This window comes from Coffea arabica, chromosome 7e (assembly GCF_036785885.1).
Source record: "Coffea arabica cultivar ET-39 chromosome 7e, Coffea Arabica ET-39 HiFi, whole genome shotgun sequence".
Lineage (NCBI taxonomy): Eukaryota > Viridiplantae > Streptophyta > Magnoliopsida > Gentianales > Rubiaceae > Coffea > Coffea arabica.
The window spans coordinates 4,619,503-4,642,255 of record NC_092323.1 but is presented as its reverse complement, the minus strand read 5'-3'; the positions used below and the strand labels follow the sequence as shown (position 1 = coordinate 4,642,255).

At 36.9% G+C, this 22,753-nt stretch overlaps 1 protein-coding gene and 2 long non-coding RNA genes across 16 annotated transcripts; 2 read left to right on the top strand and 1 right to left on the bottom strand.

Annotated features, from left to right (window-relative positions):
* The first annotated feature begins 4,286 nt into the window (after window positions 1-4,286).
* Window positions 4,287-6,837, top strand: LOC113700414 (zinc finger protein CONSTANS-LIKE 2). The gene is made up of 2 exons (XM_027220852.2): window positions 4,287-5,298; window positions 6,318-6,837. The coding sequence occupies exons 1-2, from the start codon at window positions 4,480-4,482 to the stop codon at window positions 6,675-6,677; spliced, it is 1,179 nt and encodes a 392-aa protein (XP_027076653.1). The 5' UTR covers window positions 4,287-4,479; the 3' UTR covers window positions 6,678-6,837.
* Window positions 6,010-14,010, bottom strand: LOC113700415 (uncharacterized). Of its 14 annotated transcripts, none has more exons than XR_003450669.2 (6): window positions 13,862-14,000; window positions 10,968-11,189; window positions 9,420-10,640; window positions 8,606-8,734; window positions 7,051-7,185; window positions 6,010-6,673 (listed from the first exon to the last, which is right to left on the bottom strand). It is a non-coding gene; the product is annotated as an uncharacterized lncRNA (long non-coding RNA). The 14 variants fall into 14 exon arrangements; XR_011818232.1 differs by having other exon boundaries at window positions 7,067-7,185; XR_011818226.1 differs by having other exon boundaries at window positions 7,051-8,734.
* A 1,631-nt stretch (window positions 14,011-15,641) lies between these two features.
* Window positions 15,642-18,322, top strand: LOC140010945 (uncharacterized). The gene is made up of 2 exons (XR_011818147.1): window positions 15,642-15,831; window positions 18,119-18,322. It is a non-coding gene; the product is annotated as an uncharacterized lncRNA (long non-coding RNA).
* The last annotated feature ends 4,431 nt before the right edge of the window (window positions 18,323-22,753 follow it).

The following is a 22,753-nucleotide window of genomic DNA, read 5'->3' as shown; positions in this document are numbered from 1 at the left end:
TCATAGCAAGTTACATAGTGTAGAAGAGTTGTGTGTCCAACTGAAGCCCATGCAGTGTAGTTAAATGTAGCCAACTTTTTCTGGATCACAAGGGAAAAGAATGAATCCTTTTTTTTTTTTTTTTTTCTGTGTGACAAGACTGAATCACGAATGCATATTGTCTTAACAATAGCTGCTTAAGGCAAATATTTGGATAGACCTGATCCACCAACAAGGTAGTGGACCATTTGGCCACAAACATCGCCACGTTGCTTCTTTGCTGAAGATTATAAAGCAAAAGTGTGGGCGACATGACTTACTTATGTCCACATGTGGATCTATTTCTAAGTGATGGATCAGGTCTATGCAAGTTTTTGCAAATGAATAATGGTTGATTTGTGTACAGTTATTATGTTTTATTATTATTGTTCCCAGGCGCTATGTGACTTGGAACGCGAGACACCAAAGGGGGTTAGAACTTAGAAATGCGGGGCATTTTGGAAGAATGAATGAATAATGGGGGGTTAGTGGTTGAAACTTGAGAATGTTGTGTAAGTGAAGTCTTGCTGATTGAAAATGTTTTGCTGCTATGGTGATCAATAGGCCTGCGGGTTCACGCCAAATTTTGTCAAATAGGATTCTTAAAATCCACCAAGTAGCAATCACGGCTGCCGGAATTTAAGATTTCGAAACCTTTTTTTTTTTTTTTTTTATGCAAACTGGATACAGATGTCCCAATTTTTGCTTTGGCCCATGAAAAAATCCAAGTTAAATGGCGCAACAAGAGACCTTTAAGGCCCATTTAAGTTCCTGGTAAATGGGAGTTTGCCTCCTATTCATTCATTAATTATTAATTAACTTGAGCAAACTAATGAAATTTGGAAGAGTATCTCTTTAAGTATCATTACTAAGGTCTCATTTGATAATTCAGTTCAGCACTTAAACTTAATGGATTTGAATCTTAACATATTCAGACCGTTTGATAATAAAAAATTGAACATCTGAATTAATTAAGTGGCAATGAATTTTCTAAGCAAAACTTGCCCCAAAAATTAAGTGATAAGCTATTCACTTATCACTGAACATGATATGCAATTAAATGTATTAGATTTAACACTTAATAATTTAACAATTTAATAGATTCAGATTTCAGATTTCACTTTTTATATTTCAATTTTATTAAACGCATCAACTCAACCATCGGAGTTTGCTCGGGGCACTTGTCTCATTTCAATCTACCTTTGGTTGAGCCCATTTTTTTACGGATAACAAATGCTGCTCCATAGGCCATACGGGTTTCCAAATCTTTAAGGCTTGAACTCCACCTATTCTTCAAAGGATAGCGTAAAAAAAAAAAATTTTTTTTTGGGGGATGAGGGGGGGGGGGGGGGCGTGGGGTTAACTAGTTTTTGGAGGCTTTAAGAGGGGATGCAGATCGGACAAAGGATGTTAGCAGAGCTTTCAACTAAACAAAGGCAGGGAGAATGAGAAGGAGCTTCTGTCATTTAATTTGCAGTCAGTGCGACTTTCACCCAGAACACAGTCACACAACACGTATATCATCACTATAGAAATGTGTAGTATTTTAGTTGTGATTTTGATGGTTACAAGGCTGATAGAGGCCCTTGTGAAAGGGTTTAAAACTGGCTTATGGTAAAAATAACAATAACAATAATAATACTGCTGCAGGCTGTTGTAGACCTGCAGCAGCAGGAGTCGTAAAGTAGAAGTACTTTTCATTGGACCCAAAAGTCATGTGAAGCGGATCAGTTAAAGAGTTCAAATTGGAAGGCCCTCCTCCTCCTTGGCCGCTAAACTCTGAAGTCCGGGGTGCTCGCGCTGTTGCTACTTGCTTGGCCAAAACTTGTGGTTGAGGGAGTCGCTGATCTGCCCTCGTCCAAGGTGGTGCTGTGCCATTGGCTCGGAGGTTATTTTGCCCTGTGGGCCTCGAAAGGGAGAGAAGAAGGTTTCGTCTTAGTCAGCTACAGTTAATTGGGTTGCATGACTCAACTGCTGCCACGACCACACTGACCATATCCCTCCAATCATTCATTTTATCCACTCCCGGATAGCCCAAGCAATTTTCAGACAGCCATGCTGACTCGGGAGTTCAAGTGTCATCTCATCTCCGATGATGCAGACATTGGGACCTTGTTTATACTATGTTGCGGTCGAAATGCATGGGCGAGAAGGGGTGGGGGGAGGATTGAGAAGTATTACTGTACTGTTACCAATCACTGACTACCAGTGAACCACCCCAGAGGGAGGGCCAAGGCAAAGTCAATAGCCTCTCACGAAATCCTGAAACTGCTACTGCTGTTAGGCCCCCACTGTAACGCTGAAAGGTACTGGTAAGTTATCTAATTATGAAGCCAGACAAACAATTCAGCACAACGACAGTACATACATACGTACACAATTTGATACACAATTCTGGCCACATGCTTTTCTTTTCTTTTCTTTATTTATTTTTTGGTGAAATAAAAAGAAAACACGAATGGAAAGCAAATGTACACTTCGTTTTACGTGAAAGTAGGGTAGTACTAGGTTTTTTTGGTAATCAGCACAGAAGACGGTGGATTGCATGGCAATTGCGGGCTGTATGGGGTGGAATGAAACAGCATCTCCCCCTTTGCACGTTGTAACTCGTACTTCTTCTGAGATTCACGCTGTCCATTTTTTTTTTTTTACATTTTTTACGCCTTCAGTTCTGGCACACGCTCTCCAGTCCTTGTTAGCCAGGTTCTTCGAATTGATGAAGGTGAAAAGAGGCTACAGCTCGTATGTATCACGCCAACGGAATTATTCTTCACCATTAATGTGGTCAAAAAAAATTTTTTTTTATCTATGAAAAAATTTTTAAATGCATTCGATTCTTAAACGAATTGAATCTCCCGCTCTCGTCTGCGCATGGGAAGCTATCTAGCTATAATTTATTCGAACGAAATGTTCATTTACCATCACGTTCTGTTCTGTTTTAATTCTTGAGGAAAATGAGCTGTTAGATGCTAGAATTATCGAGCTTAATTTTCCCAACAATGTCATCATAATTAGCTGATCAACGCTCGAGTTCATTTTCGCTCATTGATATACTGATTGATTTAACTTTTTCCCTCCCTCCCTCCCAAAAAAAAAAAGAGTAGTACTTCAGATAAACAGTATACATGTGAGTTAATGGAACTTTAGTAGTCACGTTACAGCATGATCAAATTCATGGAGGAGGAGTTAATGGAACATCTCTTTACTTGTAAATTCGATCGGCCTTTATAGCACTTGTAAAAAAAAAAAAAGAAGAAAGGCAGTAGTGTCGTAGATACCGGTCACGAGAACTTGGGGCAAATGTTAATTGAGGTGGCAAAGCCGCAATTGACCTCTGCATGTATGATGATATACAAAGGCAGCACTCACCGAGTTTCTTGCAGCACATCATTTTACCGCACATATATCAAATCGTTATAATAATTTTTCTATAAAAAATTCAGAAAAATGCAATCCAAACATAACCTAAATACTACAGTCGCAATAAGAATACAAAATAAAAAGAGAATGTACCATTATGTTAATTATTATTAAGTTACAATACATTATATTAGTAGGCAGAGCAGAGGGAGGAATGAATTGAGTGATACCGAAGGAGGGAGTATAATTGTAAAATATTGAGTTCGAAATCTTTCACTTGTTATACTGAATAAAAAAAGATTATAACGACAACAAGTGCTATAAAAAAATAAATTTAGAATGGCCAAAAAGGAACCCAAAAAAAAAAAACAAGTGAATTTATCCATATGATATAACTGCTGGCGTAGTGACTGAGTGAAAGTTGGGGAGCAAAGCGGTGTCGTGGACAATAAAATATGGAGCGCTAAGTGTCCGAAAGTCCACACCACCTGTGACTGTGAGTCAGATACAGATAGAGAGTCTTAGAGATGAGAAGAAGAAACACTTGGAACAGAACAGAAGAGGATAGTCCTTTGAACCCTTTCCTTCCAGGCGGTCCTCCCCACAATACTAATTGATTCCAAAAGCCAAAGGTCTGTAGACCCCACATGCCAAACCCCACCCCCCCCCACCCCACACAAAAAGCACCCAGGGGCCGCCAGAATCACAGCCAACCACAAGATAATAAAACAACTTTTCCAACCCACTAACTCCTCGCCACGTGTCGCACCCACGGATTCTCTCCCCCTCCTTGTCCTTTAGGGAGGACCTTTACTTGGTTGGCAGTTGCCTTTGCCCTCAACCTCAACTCCAACTGTGTTGTTGTTAAGTGTCTTCAAACACCTTTCCCTCTTTTCATCGAGCAGTGCTGCTACCCGCACCCGCACCCCCACCCCGCCAACCCCCATCCCCAGCGGAACCCAGTCCCCATTTCATCTCGATGCCACTCCTGAGCTCCTGCTAAACCACAACCATACCTTCCCCTCAGAGTCTCAGACACAAACCAGAACCATTCTTTCTTTCTCTTTACCATTTTTTTCACTCCAAACAGCATAAAAAGCAATGCTGAAACAGGAGGACACCAACGGAGGCGGCGCCAACACCTGGGCCCGGGTGTGCGACACCTGCCGCTCAGCGGCCTGCACCGTCTACTGCCGGGCTGACTCCGCGTACCTCTGCACCGGCTGCGACGCTCGCATACACGCAGCCAACAAGGTGGCTTCGCGCCACGAGCGCGTGTGGGTGTGCGAGGCCTGCGAGCGTGCTCCTGCAGCGTTTTTGTGTAAGGCTGATGCAGCATCCCTCTGTGCAGCCTGCGACTCAGACATCCACTCCGCCAACCCTTTGGCCCGCCGTCACCACAGGGTCCCCATTCTGCCGATTCCGGGAACCCTTTATGGACCCCCGGCTACTGATCCCAGGGGATCCATGATCGGGCAAGATACAGAAGATGCTGATGATGGTTTCTTGACTCAAGATGTTGATGAAACCATCGATGAAAATGATGAAGACGAAGCAGCTTCTTGGCTGTTACTTAATCCCGTTAAAAACAACAGCCACCACCACCACCACCACCAAAACAACAGTAATAATAATATGCTATTTGGTGGCGAGGTTGTTGATGAGTATCTGGACCTAGTTGAGTATAGTTCATGCCAAGAAAATCAATACACTAGCCATCATCAGTATAGCAATCAGCAGCAACACTATGCTGTGCCTCAGAAGAGTTACGGAGGAGACAGCGTGGTCCCGGTTCGTTCCGGAGGAGCAAAAGATCAGCTGCAGCTTCAGCATCAGCATCACCAGAGTTTTCAGCTGGGATTGGAGTATGAAGCATCAAATACTGGGTATGCCTATCCAGTATCTTCCATGAGTCACAGCGTAAGTTTTATTCTTATGCATTATTATGCTGTTGTTAACTTAACAAGAGTTTTGCTCAAAGTGATGCGGCTTTACTTTGGTTTTCTGCAATAACTAATAACCGTTTCCTCTTTTTGACTTTGCTCCTGAGCCAACACATACTCATTTGTTTACTCGAAGACTTCAGCTTTAACCTTAGGGACCGGCTAAATTTTATATTCTTGCAATTTAACTGCTGTATAATTAATTGGGCAATTTTGTTCCAACATTTTAAACCTTCAATTCATATGATGAATTCTTCTTCTTCTTCTTCTTCTTCTTTTTTGTTTGGGTGGGAGAGAAGGGGGGAGTCGTTGGGGAAGAAGGAGGGAGTACTTGAAATTACCACTTAGACCCATATTTAAGGCTTGGCTATAAGAAATATGTGAGCAATAGATGAAACTTGTATACATATACATCCATTGGTTGAAAAAAAAAAATTCTTTCTCTGTTGTTTGCTCCGCAGTAGTCAGCCCTACTCTTAGAGTCTGGTATTCAAAACCCAAGCCAAAAGGGGGTAATTCAATTCTACCGTCGGGTGTCTTTTTAAATAAAAGCATGATGGGTAGAAAGGCAATTCAATGAAGGGATAAAATTCTATGCACAGAAAGAAGTACTTTTAAGATAAAAAGTAAAACAAGGACTATACGGTATGATCCTAGCCTAGATTTTTTTGGACACAGTATGATAGGATTTTCTTGCAAAATAAGCGAGCACAAAAACATTTTCCAGTTCAAATCTCTTCTTGCAAGCACAGGCTTTGTTTGAGAAGCTTAAGCCAGTACTTCTCTAAACTAGTCAGTGCTCCAAGAAGCTTGAACAACTTGGGATTATGGTCCAAAGGAATGTTATTGCAAATTTTTGTTCCCGACCCCTTTTGCCAGGATTAAGGTACTAAATTGACTTCCTCAAAAGCAAGACTCCTTTTTAAAGGAACATTTTGCTTCAGCAATATTTACAATTGAAAGGGACCAATGCCGTGTTTCTGACTACTATCTCAGGTTTCAATCTCATCCATGGATTGTGGTGTAGTCCCAGAGTCTACCATGAGCGATGTCTCCATCTCCCATCATAGACCACCCAAAGGAACCATCGACCTTTTCGCAAGCCCACCAATTCAAATGCCACAGCAACTTACGCCAATGGACAGGGAGGCCAAAGTTCTGAGGTACAGAGAGAAGAAGAAGACCCGAAAATTTGAGAAGACGATCAGGTACGCTTCAAGGAAGGCGTATGCAGAAACCAGACCCAGGATTAAAGGTCGATTTGCAAAAAGAACGGATGTTGAAGTTGAAGTCGATCAGATGCTCTCGACCGCACTAATGGTGGAAAGTGGTTATGGCATCGTGCCATCATTCTGAATCCAGAACAAGAGAGAACCAGAACCACTTCAGAAAGAGAATTGTATTTAAGATGTCTAAAGCCAAGGTTAATAGGGTGTCTTTCTTGTTATAACTGATCATAGAAATGTGCTTTGTAATTTTGATATTGCCTTCCTCAGTGCCTACAGCTTTTGAGTAATCCAGGATACATGCTCTTATTATTAGCACTATTGCTTTTTTGGTGCAAACACATTTCCCATGAGGTACATTAGTTACACTTAATTCTGAAACAAAAAGCCATACATAAATAAGGAAAACTAGAGTCAGACTAGAATAAGTTTAAGTGTCCATAGTATAAAGGCTTCACAATAACGACGGGAGCAAGTCTAGCCACAGGAAACAGATGAAGAACCTTTACAGCTAAAAACCTTGGGCTCTCAGAAAGCTTAAAAACTTTTTAGTCTGCTGCAATGTTGTAATGAAAGCAAGCACAATCAGCTTCCTATAGACCTCATTCCTTCCAAAATAACACCTTTATCATCAATTCCTGCAAGTTGGTCCCAGATTCTATATTAGTACTCACTGGCCCAAGGCAAAAGATAAGCAGAATATTAGGTCCACGTCTTAAAAATGAAAGGGAAAAGTAGGTGGAGATATTTCCTGGCTTGAAAATTAGAACCCAAAACCCCTACTTGCATTCTATGCTTAATCAGGCAACAGTAATTGAACTCTTACTCATAATATGGGTGGAATTAACATCCAAACAAGCCCCCTTCTCCCCGCCCATTTTTTTGTTTCCTGGACACTAGCAGGGGAGGCATCCAAAGTTGATTACCCACTGCTTGCCATGTCCCAGTTCCCAGTATTGCAGCGGTTAAAAAAAATGCAAATATCATCTCAAAGTTTTGCACTACCTATGTCTCATTCATCAGAGAGCATGGATGCTTAATTGATTGCAATATAAATCACAGACATTGATATAGACAAATAGGCAACTAAGTCAGTAGCCTTGAAATTGAGGTTCACCTTAAAATGCCGATGATGCTTTTAAAAAGAATATTGCACTTTACACTTTTGTGGCATTTAATTGTAAAACAAAGCAAACAGGCACTTTCTACCTCACATTCTACCTCAATAAAGCTATCAGAGAGGTGTGGGCTTGTTTTGGTAGCAAAATTTATATCCTTGTTACTTTCCAAGATTGTCAGCTAGAAAATGGCTCAGCAATTTATCTTTAAGATCCTGCTTGATAACTGTACCTATTTAATCAGTAATCGTTCCTCACTACTCTACTTGAAGCTATGAATGGTTTGAAGTAACGTTAAAAATTAGATCCTATTACAACATTCACTGGATAAGAGAATTTTCAGCACCCAAAAAAAACTGATCAAAGAAATAAGATAATGTGGTAATCTAACAGTGAGGATCTAAGTTTTGAGTGACAAACCCATATATTGAAATATTTGGCTTGTCACTTATACTACACTTTATTTGTAGAAAGAAATCTTAATTAAATCCTATCATTTCTCGAAATTATGAACCATTTTTTGTTGCTCCACTAATGCGAAACAGCAAGCACCTCTCCACCTGGTGAAAACCACCAGTAACACTTCATTCATAAATGGTAAAGCAAGGGATACCAAACAACAACAGCAAGAAATTCATGATAATTGAAAAGCTTGGCAAAGAGTCTGGGAATTAGTGAAGTAGATCCAAATTCAACTTGTCTTCAACAGATGAGGAACATAAAAACTGAAACAAATAAATAGATCATCAGAGGACAATAGACTAGTCTAGGGTATTATCCACTGGTCAGGCAGAGTTAGTTTCCAAAAATCAAGATGTTGAATAACATGGGAACTTTATGCTTTTGTGATTGTTAAGATATAAAGAAAAGAAACAAAAGGAAGTTCTGGAAAAAGACAACTGAAGCAATTACGGTTGTAGAAAACTTTGTGATTCCAGACCTTGGTACCTGGCATGTACCACATATACCATCAGACATGCCTCTACCTTTTTGCTTTAAGACCATTGCAGATCCATCACAAATTATCTCTTTCTGCATTGCCATTCGCTGGACATCAATGCCTTTTTCTCTATCAGGTAAGCACATAAAGAACAGGTGAAGACACTCGAACACAAATTGTGAATTCAAATGCATACTTCAAATATGTTGGAATCTATAAAATTTTACACCTTCTACAATATGATGCTTATCCAACATGTCTACAAAGAGATATTTAGGTGTACAATCAGGCCTAGTAAGAACTATTGTATCTGATTGAATCATCTATTGAAGCCAAACCCCTAGTTCTGTCAACATTTTGAGTGCTTAGTGTTTCTATGATCATAAGCAGGTTTTTTTCATTTTCTATTGAATAGTTGTCCCCATGCTTCATTTGCAATTTCACCAAAGGGTCCGACAGATATTTCCAGAAATATTAGAGACGCTAAACTACTGAATTTGGGTGGTCATCACATTTGTATTGGCAGTAATTGTGCACATACTTTTTTAACTCTATCACGTACATTGTTGTAAATCACATGCATACTTACAACAGCGATAATTCCTTAATCCATAGATAAACCTAAAACAAAGTCAGAATTTATATACGAGCATTTAAAGAACTGCAAAAAGTTTAAGTTAAAAAATTATTAGAGCTGAAGTTAAAGGAAAAGGGAGATGACAAAAGGGTGTTAAGATGAAGCTAAAGCCAAAAAGGGTCAGACCAAAAAGCTTTAATGTGTAAGACAAGAAGTATAGACTCTAGTAAAGTATACCAGGACATAGAATCAAGTCCAGCCACAAAAATTGGAATTGCAAAAGACGCTTTAAACTGTAGGTGAATTAATGCTCTGCATGACTTCAGTTATAACAGTGTTCGAGTCCAGGCTCAACTTTATGCTTTCTTCAGTTTCTTTCCTGCCATGAAGCTTGATATAATTGAATGAAAAACTTATTCATTCATAGTTTGGTGGTCCCACTGCCTTCAATCAACAAGTAGTTGGCAATTATTCTCTTCCACTGCAGTAGTTGTCTGCACTTGTGTAGCAGACAAAGGACATCATATACAGAAGGAAAACAATTATCAATTCTCACATATATTACAATTAGGGATTAGGATTTGATTCCCAAAAACTAACACCGTGTTTTAGACAAAGTCATATTTGTAATTTCAACTGATTGAGAAGAGAAGGAGGCGAAAACTAAAAAAAAAAGTAATTGTAGGAGCACGAGCCGTACATCTTTAACTAGTGCATTGCAATTTCAATGATGTAATCATTGCTTAAACAAAAAATTTTAGCATATCTTGTTGAACCTTCAAGAAAGCTATTGAACTATTTCTTCAAATTTTCCAAATGCCACCAGAATTTATCATTTCATTCATATCATCAGCAGAAAAAACACTTTGACAATCAACACCTGCTGGACATTATCTGAAATATTCTCACTTACTACAGTCTCTATCCCTATCATTGAGGCTTAAGCAAACAAAGGAATAAAACATGTCCTAGAAAACTTTTTTACAAAAAAAAAAAAAAAAAAGTATCTTAAGGAAATGGATGTTTCCTATGTCTCATTCATCAATCTCATGCATTTGCTTCGAAGATGCAGTTCATTATTACCTTGACAGCAATGTGGACGTATCTAAATAAATATTAGCCTCACCCTTGGTCTGCCATTCATTGGATTTGATGATTACAGAAAGCATATTGCAACTTGATTCTTCTGGGCATAGACTCAAAGAAAAAGTGAAAAGGTGAGTCCTCCCCCAACAAAGAATATATATCTGTTACAGAGGTGAAGGAGACTTCGTCTCTCTAAGCTTAATAAACAGAATATGCCTTAATGTCGATTGCGAAAGATTTAGTCTTTTCGCTCTGAGTCATCCTGATTCTTGGAAATATTCACTCTAGTGGTCTTCCTGAACATAGGTACTTTTTTCTTTATGTAGCAACCACCAATGCAAAGTTTCTCAGTGCCATGTCATCAATCCTATCCTAACCAAGGGAAATTTCCAGAATCAGCAAAAAAAGATAGTTTGAGATATTTGCTACTCAAATAATAGATATGTCACTGAAATATATAAGAATTAACCAAACTTAAAAGATCCAGCTGATAATTATCAACCATCAAACAAGATAAAGGACTTTCAAGAATGGTCAACGTCAAAGGACTAGGAAGTATCATCTTAGACTACTTGATTTCCAAAAGAAACGCAAAGCTTCAATTCAGGACCATTTTGATTAAGCAAACTAAAGGCACATTACACTTTTCACTTTTTAGGTGCACCGTCAAAAAGAAAAGGTAAAAAGAGCAACTAATACCCCAGCAAGGAATAAATGGATGTCATGCAGCTAGAAGATAGGCTTTAAATCTGGACACCTTGTATGCACTGTAACTATCCTAAGAGAGGCTCAGCTTCTGGACTTGAGGTCTTTCCTGATACTTGTGCGCTTTATGTATCTATTTCTGTTCTACCATTTGCTGAACAATAGCATCCTTCTCCAACTTGTAAAGCAAACTCTGCGTTTAATGCAGTGTCAACACTGTGGAAAGGATTGATATATATCAATTAAAAGCCCCCCAAAAAAAGGGAAAAAAAAAACTAAAAAAGGATGTTCAGAAAACCAAATGGTAGGTAAGAAGTTGCAAAATTGGTTACCAGTGAATTAGGACTTAATATTCATATTTTAGGAGTATTATAAACTCTAAAACTTATTTCAACCATGTATCCAAAGGTTAAAGGCTCCATGGTCAAATATATTGGTTACTCGAGAGCAAGATTTAAATCAATCTCATCAGCGGCTAGATTTTTAGGAAGTAGGACCAAATCAATCTCCTCTTTCACAGAGAGAGAGAGAGAGAGAGAGAGAGAGCAAGAAGAAAAGTCAAGGTTGTGAGATAGATCTCCACTTAAATAAAGAACTATTCCATTTCCACATAATCCATTCTCTTTGCATTTCTCATTTTTTTCATTTTATTTTGGGGGACGGACATGGACAAGGAAAAACTTAGCTTCTCTACAAAAAGAAAGGAAGCGGTAAAGGATGAGTGGATGACAAAACCTTGTATGAACCAGTTCTTTACAAGAGTAAACATGACTTAAACATTAATACCAAGACAAGGCATCATGAAAACGATGATCTGGTGTATGAAAGTGCATCTTGCATTTAAAAATGATGTCAAGCATCTAAATCCTATCCTCCCACACCAGTATTTCCTTGTGGACGTCAATTCCTAAACAAAAAGCAATCAGGAGCAGGTCCAGCCAAAGAACAAATGGCACCACCAGCTGGACAACAACTCTGTGGCTCTCGAGCTTGATACCTATTATGTGCTGCATATGACATACCAAATTGGCTTGGCACTTCCACTAGTGCTCTTCTATATCCAGAGAGGCTTTAAGGATCACAATCCATTCTCCCATTCGCTGAAGCATGCTTCCTTTACATATCATATGCACTAAAAAAAAGATTCTTGAAAGTGCAGGAAGTCCTATTCCAGTGCCAGAAAGACCAATAAGTAATAAAGAGCATACTCCTTTAAATATCCTTTATCTAGATATGGGGCAGAGTTGTAGAATAAGCAAGAAGCTTTAGAAATTCACCATATTTAACTCCTGATATTCGTAGTCAGCAATCAGACACCAACAAAGCATGCAACTCTAGCATTGCTTTCAGGTGCAAATCACGCATCTTCAGTTCTTATATAGAGTTAAGCATCATACTTGACTCCCATCACCCAAGTGCTTAGAATTGGAAGCTTTAGTTTATTCATTCCAGATCCAGAATCACTTATTGGGTAAAGAAAAGCTAGAATTGCTGATGGACATAAGTACAAAAGTGTTATCTTGGGGCATCAAAGCCACACCTTTTTAATCAGGGAATAATTGAGGAGAAAAAGAAATAGAAGACAGTGACATATTTATGGAAGAGAAATAGAGAAAGGAGATTCGGATTGTGCAGATGTAAAGATTCTACTGCATGATTGTAAGTTCATAACTGCAAGTACAATAACCAATTCTAGATGAATTGAAGTTTTCACTTTGACACGAAATTGGTAATCCAAGCCTTAGTGTGCAGTTTCGACAACCACTTTTTACCAGCCAGATTTCCATAGTGATTACTATTGTATTCCTGAATTACTACCAAATTGAACTAATGATACCAGGTATTTTGAGCTAAACAGCTGCAATACAGAAATCAGGATCAACCACACAAATTATGATTGCATTTGAGTATACATGAGCAAAACACTGAATCTGAAGTTTTAGATACTCCCTGTGTGCCAATCCTTTCCTTCCCCAGGTGTCAAATTCATGAACCCCAGTTGTTGGCAAAACCTATCCACAAAGAAGCCAAACTTACAAGGCCTCTGCAAACCAGGTGGTTCAACCAGCCAGGAAGTCAGGTTTAGCGATGGACTAACATGATTATCTGTTAGCAATAACATCTGGTTTTGAGAGGAACGTGGGAAGAGGACCCTACCAATCATATTTAGGCCCTCCTTTTTTAGAACAATCTGTCTTTTCTACGTGTTTAATAGACTAGCCAATCTACTTGTAGGTTTTCATTTCAATAATTTACCACCAACAAAAGACCCAAGTAAAGAAACAACAGCGCTAAATTAATTTTTGGACTAAAATCTTGAGATCCCTTGACAGCTAGCATTCATAATTGGCAATTTCATGTGCATTCAGATCTAATCATAGATAATGCCATGCAACACATAACTACTAACTACTAATAATATAATAACATAAAAATTATATTCATCACTTGGTTCCAGAATTTGCATATAAATATAAATGGGCCTGAAATGAATGTCCAGAAACATGCATCCATCAGATTGCAGAAGCCCCCATGAACACTCCCATTTTCATTTCCAATCTTGTACATGTGATATAAGTAAAATACCCGAAAATCCTTTCTTTTTTGTTTTTGACAAGAACTTGTATTTTTCTGCACCTCATCTAGTCCTAGTCCTCCTCCTAGTCCTAACCTATTATTTACAGCAGAGTTCCGTCCACTTTATCCCAATTAAAAAAAATCGTCAAGTTCATTTGCAATTTACAACACTATTGGGAAATAAAAACAAAATTAGGACTTGAGGCTGCAATCAGAATTTAGTGAGGTGCATGTGAATTTGTGGTTATGCTGGACAAGAAGACTGACCAGCTGAGAAGTTAGTAAAGTTTAGCAGAGATGCTACCACTCACCGGCGGAAAGACGGCGGGAAATTTTTCCCGTTATCCGGGAAATTGCGTGACCAGCCAGCGCCGGTTGTCAACATTAATATGTTGTATTGGATAATCAGCGCGCAATATACGGAGATATGCTTCTCAGCCCAGCTAGCTGTAGAATTTTTGGTGGATTTAGCTTGGGTTTGGTCTTTAATGGGCCGAGAAACTCAAAACAAGAAGTGTTGAATAGCCTAGCAGGCAAGCTGAGTACCAATTTCATGAAAAGCCCAGCACAAAAGTGCCATCTCACAAAAAAAAAAAAAAAAAACCTTGGAAATAAAACAACATTGGACCCAAAAGCTCAAAATGAAAAGTGATAGAAAGCCTTGCACATATGATACATCTCTAATAAAATTCAATTCGGCAGTTTCTGTCTGTCATGAATACCGGGTCTTCTTAAAAATGGCAAAAGCTTAAGTAGATCCGATTTTGTAGAACTAGTGATTCAAATTTTGCCACATCTTCAATACTTGAATTGGTGTGACGGTCTGATAGAATTTGGGTGACGAATCTACCCAAGCGTTTACCATTGAAAATTGGTATGTAAATTGTAAAATGTAGGACTGTTTTTATCCACAAAAAAAAAACAAATGGTGGCTTGCTAAAACCGTTCCTGGGGGACATTAACAACATTTTCTCAGCATCCCTCAGTTGATGAGAATCAAATGTAATTCTTTGGCAGATTCGATTCAATTCAACTAGCAGCATGCTTTCCCTATAAATTCCGTTGTGCCTGTCTCGTTCCACACAGTCTGAAGAAACCTTCCTTCTCCAGAGTCTAAAGTCTCAGTCTTCCAAGTTCCACCACCGGAATTTTTAATTCCATGCAAAAGACCCACCACACCAATTCGCTTTAACATTCATCATTTCCATCCTTTTAATTTTCGGTTTTGGTTCTCTTGTACCACCAATTACCAAAGCCAACGTTGTTTACATGGTTTTCCAGTGCTTATTGTGAATCTGTGATACCCGACTTTTAGGATAATGTTTTTGTTTAGTCTCAAAGAGAATATTACAGTTTCTTTATTTTATTTTTGTTTTAAAACATTGTTTTATTTTAAAGACTAGAAACCCTACTTGTACTTTAAAACCCTAGTTTACTTGTGACTAACAGGTTGTGTTTAAATCCCTCATATTTGACTCAAAACCCTAATTTTATTCTATGGAATTGTAAAATTCATCACATTTTTCTTAAAATTCCCTTTTATTTGAAATACATTACCTTATTATAGCTATACTACTTATTTACATCCTCAAGGGTTAGAATAAAGAATAGAATTAAGAGTTTTACCCTTAGTTATATAGTTCGGGTAAATTAGAGTTTTCACGTATTTTGGTAATGTGATTAAGTGTGGAGATTTGTGTACTAAATTTAGTAATTAAGAGTGAGTTTTAGATGAGAAATAATATGAGATTAGAAGTGAGAATAATAAGTTAGTGAATTATAAGTAAAAATCATAGTACGTGCGAGTTAAGGAAAAATGGGTAGAACCGACGTGCACCGTTTGTTACCGAGTGAGTGCACCAGGTGAACACCACTTTATTACCTTAATACCCTTGCTATTAATTGAGTCAAATCAGCCCCAAAATATCTGATAAAGCAGCCGAAAAGTTGGACAAAAAACAAGAGAGAGAAAAGAAAATTTTGACCACCAATCAAATTGTGACATGTGTTAAACTTAGACCAAGCCTTTTTCTTGCTTTCTTATCTTTCCTTGGACTGCATTTCTTCTTCATTTCTGCACATTTGGCCGTGAGAGTGAGGAGAGAAAAGGAGAGAAAGAAACACTTCATTCCATCTTGATTTCTTACTCAATCTTGCAAACTAACCGATAGATTCACCAAATAATCCATGGAAGTTGCTTAGGAAGGTGGATTGCCATCTTGGAGTGGAGAGTTCTGGTGGTTCAAGTTTCCTAAAGGCTGTTGTGCTTCTCCAATCCTAGGTAAGGAAGGTATTAGTTCATGGTTGTACTACTTAATGGTTTACAAGTGAAAGTTATGGTTTGTTGGGTAGATCTCATGATTTAGTAGTAGATTTGGTCAATTCCAGCTTTGTAGTGTAAAATTTCAACTTTGGGTTTGAATGATTTTCTTCTTATACTTGCTGTATGGATGGTATATGATGTATATAAGCTTGTATATGAGGTTGTAGTGCTGGTTTTAAGTTTAAAATGAGAGTTATACCTTGAATGGAGCAAATTTCCAGAATATCGGTTTCTTATGGTTCAATTCTGCCCGTTTCTGTTTGAGTATGTTAGAGACCGAACCAACTTTAGCCCAAAACATGAAAGTTGTAGAGAATGATATTTTATGATTTTCTACAAAATTTCAGCCCAATCCGACCTCCGTATCCTATGAAAAGACCGAAATACCCCTGCTGCCCTGTTTCTGTCCAAAACTGATAATCAGCTTCTGTAATTGGTTAGTTTGACTGGGAATACTACTGATTTGGTTGTCAATGTCTTCTTAATAATTATATCCTTGTATCTTAGCTTTCAAATGGCTTTGGAATTACCTGAATCGGAGTTGTGTGTGCTGAGATATGATTGAATGAATCAGGACTGCTAGTTGAATTTCACAGTGAGTTTCGAACTGGAAAATCTGGGGTTGTTTTGATAACTTTGACCTAGTTAGGATGAGAACTGGACTAAGTAATCTTCATCAAAGTTATAGCCCTCTGTCTTAGCTTCGAAACGGTATAAATTTCACCCCAATCTGATAAGCGTAGCTCTGGTTGTGTCCGTTACGCAAAACAACGTCAAATCTGCCTTTTATTTCCTAACTTAAACTTCATTTCCGCACATGTTCTTAGCTTGATTTTGTACTTGTATGACCTTGAGCCTATTGGACGGCTAATGAAATGAAATTATGTTTTGTGTAACTTTGGGTTTGATTGAAGAAAAGAATGAAGCCATAAATGGCTGGAAAATAGGTAAATACAAAGGGCGTGCTGCCCAAATTTACGCTCGAGAACTAGGTAGATATGCTTGCAACTTGAGTAAGGTTTGAGAGTGAATACCACTTGAACCATCTTGGATATTTGCACATTCTTTTATCGAGGTATATAAGTTAGAACTTGGCCGACCTTGTACCCTTGAAAAAATGAAATTTATGACTAATAGATATACTTTTCTCCATTTCGTCGACCCAAATGGTATTTCAAAGTATAATTGTTTTCAAGTTTCAAAATCTTAAGAGCGAGCATGAATTTCTTAGAATTTGATAAGTATCTTGAATACTACTCAAACGAGTTGCATTTACTTGATTTTCTTGAAGCGAAACTCCTATGTTTCGAAATCTAGAAAATTTTACATTCGTAAATGATATTTTATCCCAGATTTGGACTCCAACCAAGGAGTTGGACCTGAACGTGTTTTTGAGAGGCACTAGACTTTTGGTGAGTGCTTCCAAATATCTGTTTGAACTTGACACTTGTTTTAATACTTGATCCATGAAAATACATGATACGAAATTTATTGATCGGGTAAGGGTGTACTTTATCGCACTTGCCCTAATATGATATCTACTTGTTTATTGTTGCAATTAACTTGATATACTTGTACTTGATTTGTAAGTGTGGAGCGGCAGCATGTATCACACTCTATCCGAGTGGGAGGTGCCTCTCATTCTCGTCTCCATACTTTTATTTTAATTCAGTCGATTGGAGTGTTACCTCGTCGATTTTTTTGGGACCCCAAACCCCATTGGCTAGTTAATCGAGTCGAATCGGCAAGGGCTTGGTCGATTGGGTAACGAACCATGGGTCTTTCATTTTTTCGAATGGAGTGATATCTTCTCGATTAATCGGTATACTCGAGTATTACCACCAATATTTATTGAGGATTTTGGACCCAATAGGGGGTGTGAATGGTGGACGGAGAGTAGTATAAGTGGTGCTCTACTGGATTGGTTACTTACTTGAAGGTTGACGGAGTGTCAACTAATATTTGATCAAGCTCTGGTGATGCAATAGGAATTTGGCTCCTGAGAGCCATCCGTATCCTTATATTTTGGAGCGATTATTGTTTATTGGATTATTGTTTCTTTTGAAAAACTTTTACACTCGCTCACTTTGAGATTTGCTACTTGAAGTATTATTACTCACTTTTATGAACTATTCATACTCATTACTTTACTACGTGATACTTGCACTTTTAAATAAGGGTTAACTTGCTATTTGGAACCTTATTGGGCTTTTAGCTCATTCCACGCCATTTATTTTCCTTACAGGGGTACGAGCGAGGCGTGAGACGTGTACAGACTAGCGTAGTCTAGTTGTTTTGAATTTTGTAATTGTACTTGCACTAGCCACTCGATTAGGGTTGAATGTACGGAGAACTTAACTTTTTTGATGTATTTGGGACTGTATGGATGATTGGGATAGAAATGAATGTATTTGTATGTTCCAAACTTGGGAACCGTTATTTCGTTTATTATTGAGGTTGCACCTTATTTTAATTGATGCGAGTGAGTGAGTCCTGGCGAGAGTTGGGCAGGCGGTCCGCCGAACGTTTTTGTTCGCTTTAGGGTGAGGTGGGGCTGTCACACTTATTATCCAAGAACATGAATTGATAATATGAACTCGAAGGCGACTATACGAAATAGTTGTGTGTGTGTGTATGGGGTGGAAGAGGAGGAGGAGGAGGGGATTCATGAGTGTATCTACATTCGCATCTCGGTGAGTCAGTTTCATTAAAAAGTATAACAAGACCAACCTGTTAATAAATGTTAAAATCGTAAAAAGTGAATAAAGAAATTGGATCTGTTTTAATTGGTTTCATCCTAATCCACGAATCCCTTCTCTGCTTCTCTTTCCTTGTATTCCTCAACAAAGGTAACAAAAGTAAAGCAATTTATGTCTAAGAATGGTAGAAAGTTAGTACCCTCGAAAATCTCTCTTACCAAATTTTAACCTGTATATCCGAGTCTTTTACTAAATTTTTTATGGTAATCCTGCAGATTTTAACTTCCATCATGAATCCTTCTCGATATTAGGTTCATATTATTCATTGGATACACTCAAACTAAAATTAATACATTAAAAAGATAAAAATTGTAAGTTTGAGGATTTGAGGGATGATAAAAAAGAGAATTTGAGGGTCAATTAATAATTATTATTGGACTATAAAATTAAGGCACAACATATGTCATGCCTGTGCGCCTTAATAATTATGCCTGTGTGCCTTAATTTTATGTTATGTTTGTATGTCGGGTATCGAGTTTTGAGTTTGTAGCATTTTTTATCAAATATTATCAGATTATCCATTGGTTACCTCTCCTCAATATCAAACTCTAACCAATTACCCATCCAGCTGTCATCTAATTGGACAACCAACATATCAAGTACCAATGGTATCGGATTTAACCCTACCCATTGTTAGTCCTAATTATTTCCAATTTTTCTTCTTCTCCTAGCTTATAATCTATATCTATATAAATTTGAGAAGGAATTTTTAACAACAAGCCTCCACGCATCTTCCCACTACCAATTCCATTTTTCTAGCATTTCACATTTAATTTAATTTATAAAATATATTCCTCTTAACTTCCATATCTACTCTTCACATTTGAAATTGTTGGTTACCTTTTAAAATCATTTCATTTCAAATTGTTGGTTAATATGCATGCTATCCTATTTGAATTTCAACCCATCACGTTTCCGATTGTCTTGCGGTATTTATGATTCTACAACAATTAAAACTTCTATAAGACCATAAGAAAATATAACAAATATAACATCTTTTCATGCTTTCTTATTAATTTAAATAAGTAAGATTATTTACACTTCATTTTTGTTATTCACACTTCAATAATCGTTTTGGTTATATAATTTTCATTAATTATACTATATGATAAAACAAATAGTGAAATTGCAAATAATAAAAAATGGAGTGCAAATAATATTTTCTTAAGTAAGAAGTGGCTTCCATGCCTTTCTAATTTAAAAAAGTAGTGACTCCACTTATATAGGAATTTGGTTTGAAGTTTATTAGTGGGAGGGCAAATAAAAAGAAAGCATTGCCAAACTTAGTAAAAGTAAAAAAGTAAATGACAATATTTTATCTTTTAACTTAGTAATCCTAAGTAAAAGTAAAATTAAATAAAAAATATTCATGACATAATGTCGTGGATTTAAAAAATCAAGAATGGTACCATTCATGAAATCCAAATTATAAAATCACTAAATAAAAAACAAAGTACTACTAGCCTTTTAACGTGGAAATTTTTTTTTTTGAAATATTCATTTTTGATAAAAAAAAAATAATGATAATAACAACACCAATTCTACCAAAAATTTTTAAAAAAGTAACATTATACTTTAAGAGAAAGATATAGAACATTCAACCCTAAAATACTACTTAATTTGTATATATCTGGCCTAAATTTGACATTAGATTTGAATAAGAGTGCAAAACCCAAACACTAAGGATAACTTTTGATATCATTAATTATTTATGTATTCTTATTGCTGTCTTCATATGTAAATATGTATTTGCTATGTTAAATATATATATATATATTGATTGTAGTACTTGAGGATATTATAGATATTATCAGTTTTTCATTCCCATTATTAGATACTAATAATTGCAACCATTGTAATCAATTTTCAAATTTATATTTTCATTATGATAGGTAAAGTTAAATATATTGGGTTGCAGGGATATGAATTTAGAGGTTAGGTATAGGGGGGGAGGGAGGGAAGAAAATGGTGAGAAATTGAAAAGTGGCAGGAAAGGTTGAAAAAGAAATATGGGTTACAAGAATGGGCAGAGAAGGGAGAGAAGAAGAAAGGGGATTGCAGGAATATGACCGAGATGATAAAAAAATAATAATAGAGAGAGTGGTACCATGATAGAAGATATGAAAGTCGTATGAGGCATCTAATAACTAGGTATCGGATAAGGGAAGAGAGAAATGGTTGTGATTTTTAATAATTTTAAGAATTCTAAAAACACATATTACGGAGATCTTTTTTTAAAATATCCGTTAAAGTTTATGAAAAATGCTAATCTAAATGCATTCAACAATTATAGGGGCACAAGATAGGAAAAAGATTTTTTTTCTAAAAATGGAAGAAAATAAATTGGTTATAATTTATTTTTTTGTATTATAAGTATTGATATATGAGTATAACATAATATGTTTTGTCAGATATTGATAAATTGACTTTTTTTAAGAAAACTCTTGTCACCTTACTACCCAACCTAACCCTCTCCTTAAATGCATTAATAATTCTTTTATCATATAAATCATTATAGATTTTTTTTTTTCAAAATATTAAGCATCACTTCTTTAAAATTTTTAGTATATATATATTTATTATTCTGTACCATAATATATAAATATATACAATATTATTTTGATTTGAAATATCATCCCGGGCATAGCACGGGTCAAAACACTAGTTGGTAGGGAATTTGGTAGGCGGTGTTCGTGTTCAATTAGCTTAGGCTTCCTTTGTTGCCGCCTGAGAATTAAAGAGGATACTTGAGCCAAGAGAACACGTTTAATGGGGGCCAGTGTTGGGGTTTGGTTAGAAAAAGCTAAGAGCCCATCATGCAAGAAACTCGCGGTCATTTTCGTGGCTCAACGAAATCAATTTCACACTCATTCTCCCTTTCACTTGCTCGTTGATTCATTCAACAGCCGCTGGTCTTCACAATCTCATATCACCAAAATACCCTTAGCCCAAACCCTGCTACTATTAACCACTGTGCTTTTGCCTCAATGACCACCAAAAAGAGACTAGGTTTATTTTTGAACTAATGTTCGAATTTCTTCTATAATTAAAAAAAAAATTAAAGATCGTGTCAAAGTACCCTTTTGGTTTAATCGAGTTTGTATATCTGCCAATCTCTTACATAGCTTTTTTAGACTCCAATTTTCCGTAGAATAGGTTGGATTAGATTATAAAAATGTTATCGTTGCAGCCCAAAAAAAAAAAAAAAAAAAACCTGCTACTATTACACCAAGCCATATTTACTATTGGTAATAATTTGAGAGAATTAATCTATGAACTTTTCTAGGTGTGGAAGAAAGAAGAATTTTATCGGCCTCCTCATCACACTGTCGGGTTTGTCTAATTGCAAGTATTGCCAAGGAGTATTGTGCGCGATGTTCTCGCGCATTCAACTAAGACACAAACAAAAAAAAGTAATCATAAATCTTTAATTAAGCTACTTTGTGAGTTTGGACCCAATATCATGATATAAAAAAAAAAAAAATTGTTGATTAATTTTTCGAACGGGGTTTAATCATTAACTTTGTTAGTAGCGGTACTCTTGTCACAAATTCGATTCTCGCCTTAAACATCTCTCACTAGTATTTAACTTTCGGATTACGTGCTAAGTGGTATTAACTCTTGGATTCTCAATCGGAACATCCAGAATAAGAAAATGTGGATTAGTTTATCCTTTAAGAAGGCTCAAAGTTAAACAGGTTGCTTCAAAGTCATGGTGCATGGAATAGAAATAAAATCTTTGAGATAATAATTGATAATTAATTAAGAAAGGGCAAATGAGGAAGGCAGCTAGGTGAATCAAGCAGAGACTTGCGGCCCAATCAATTCTCTCTTCGAGGAAGGATCACCGAAAGAAACAGCCAAGCACAAGAAAGAATCCCACTTACTCATGCAGGTCATTTTTGGTAATTCACTGAATCACCCATTCTAATCCGAACCCATGCACCGTAACGGTGATTCATTTTCCCTACCCTGGTGGCCTATAAATACGGATAAATACATGCGATCTCCTCTTGATTGTAAAATTAAAGCTGCAAGAACTCTAAGGCAAAAGACATCTGTAGACAAAACCAAAAACCAAAAAAAAAAAAAAAAAAAAGAGAGAGAGAGAGAAAAAGAAA

What these genes read in the sequence shown, in the direction of transcription:
- LOC113700414 (XM_027220852.2), top strand. Translation starts at nt 4,480, where the DNA reads ATGCTGAAACAGGAGGACACCAACGGAGGCGGCGCCAACACCTGGGCC. An exon ending in TATCTTCCATGAGTCACAGC is followed by an intron (nt 5,299 to 6,317) that starts GTAAGTTTTATT and finishes CTACTATCTCAG; the next exon opens with GTTTCAATCTCATCCATGGA.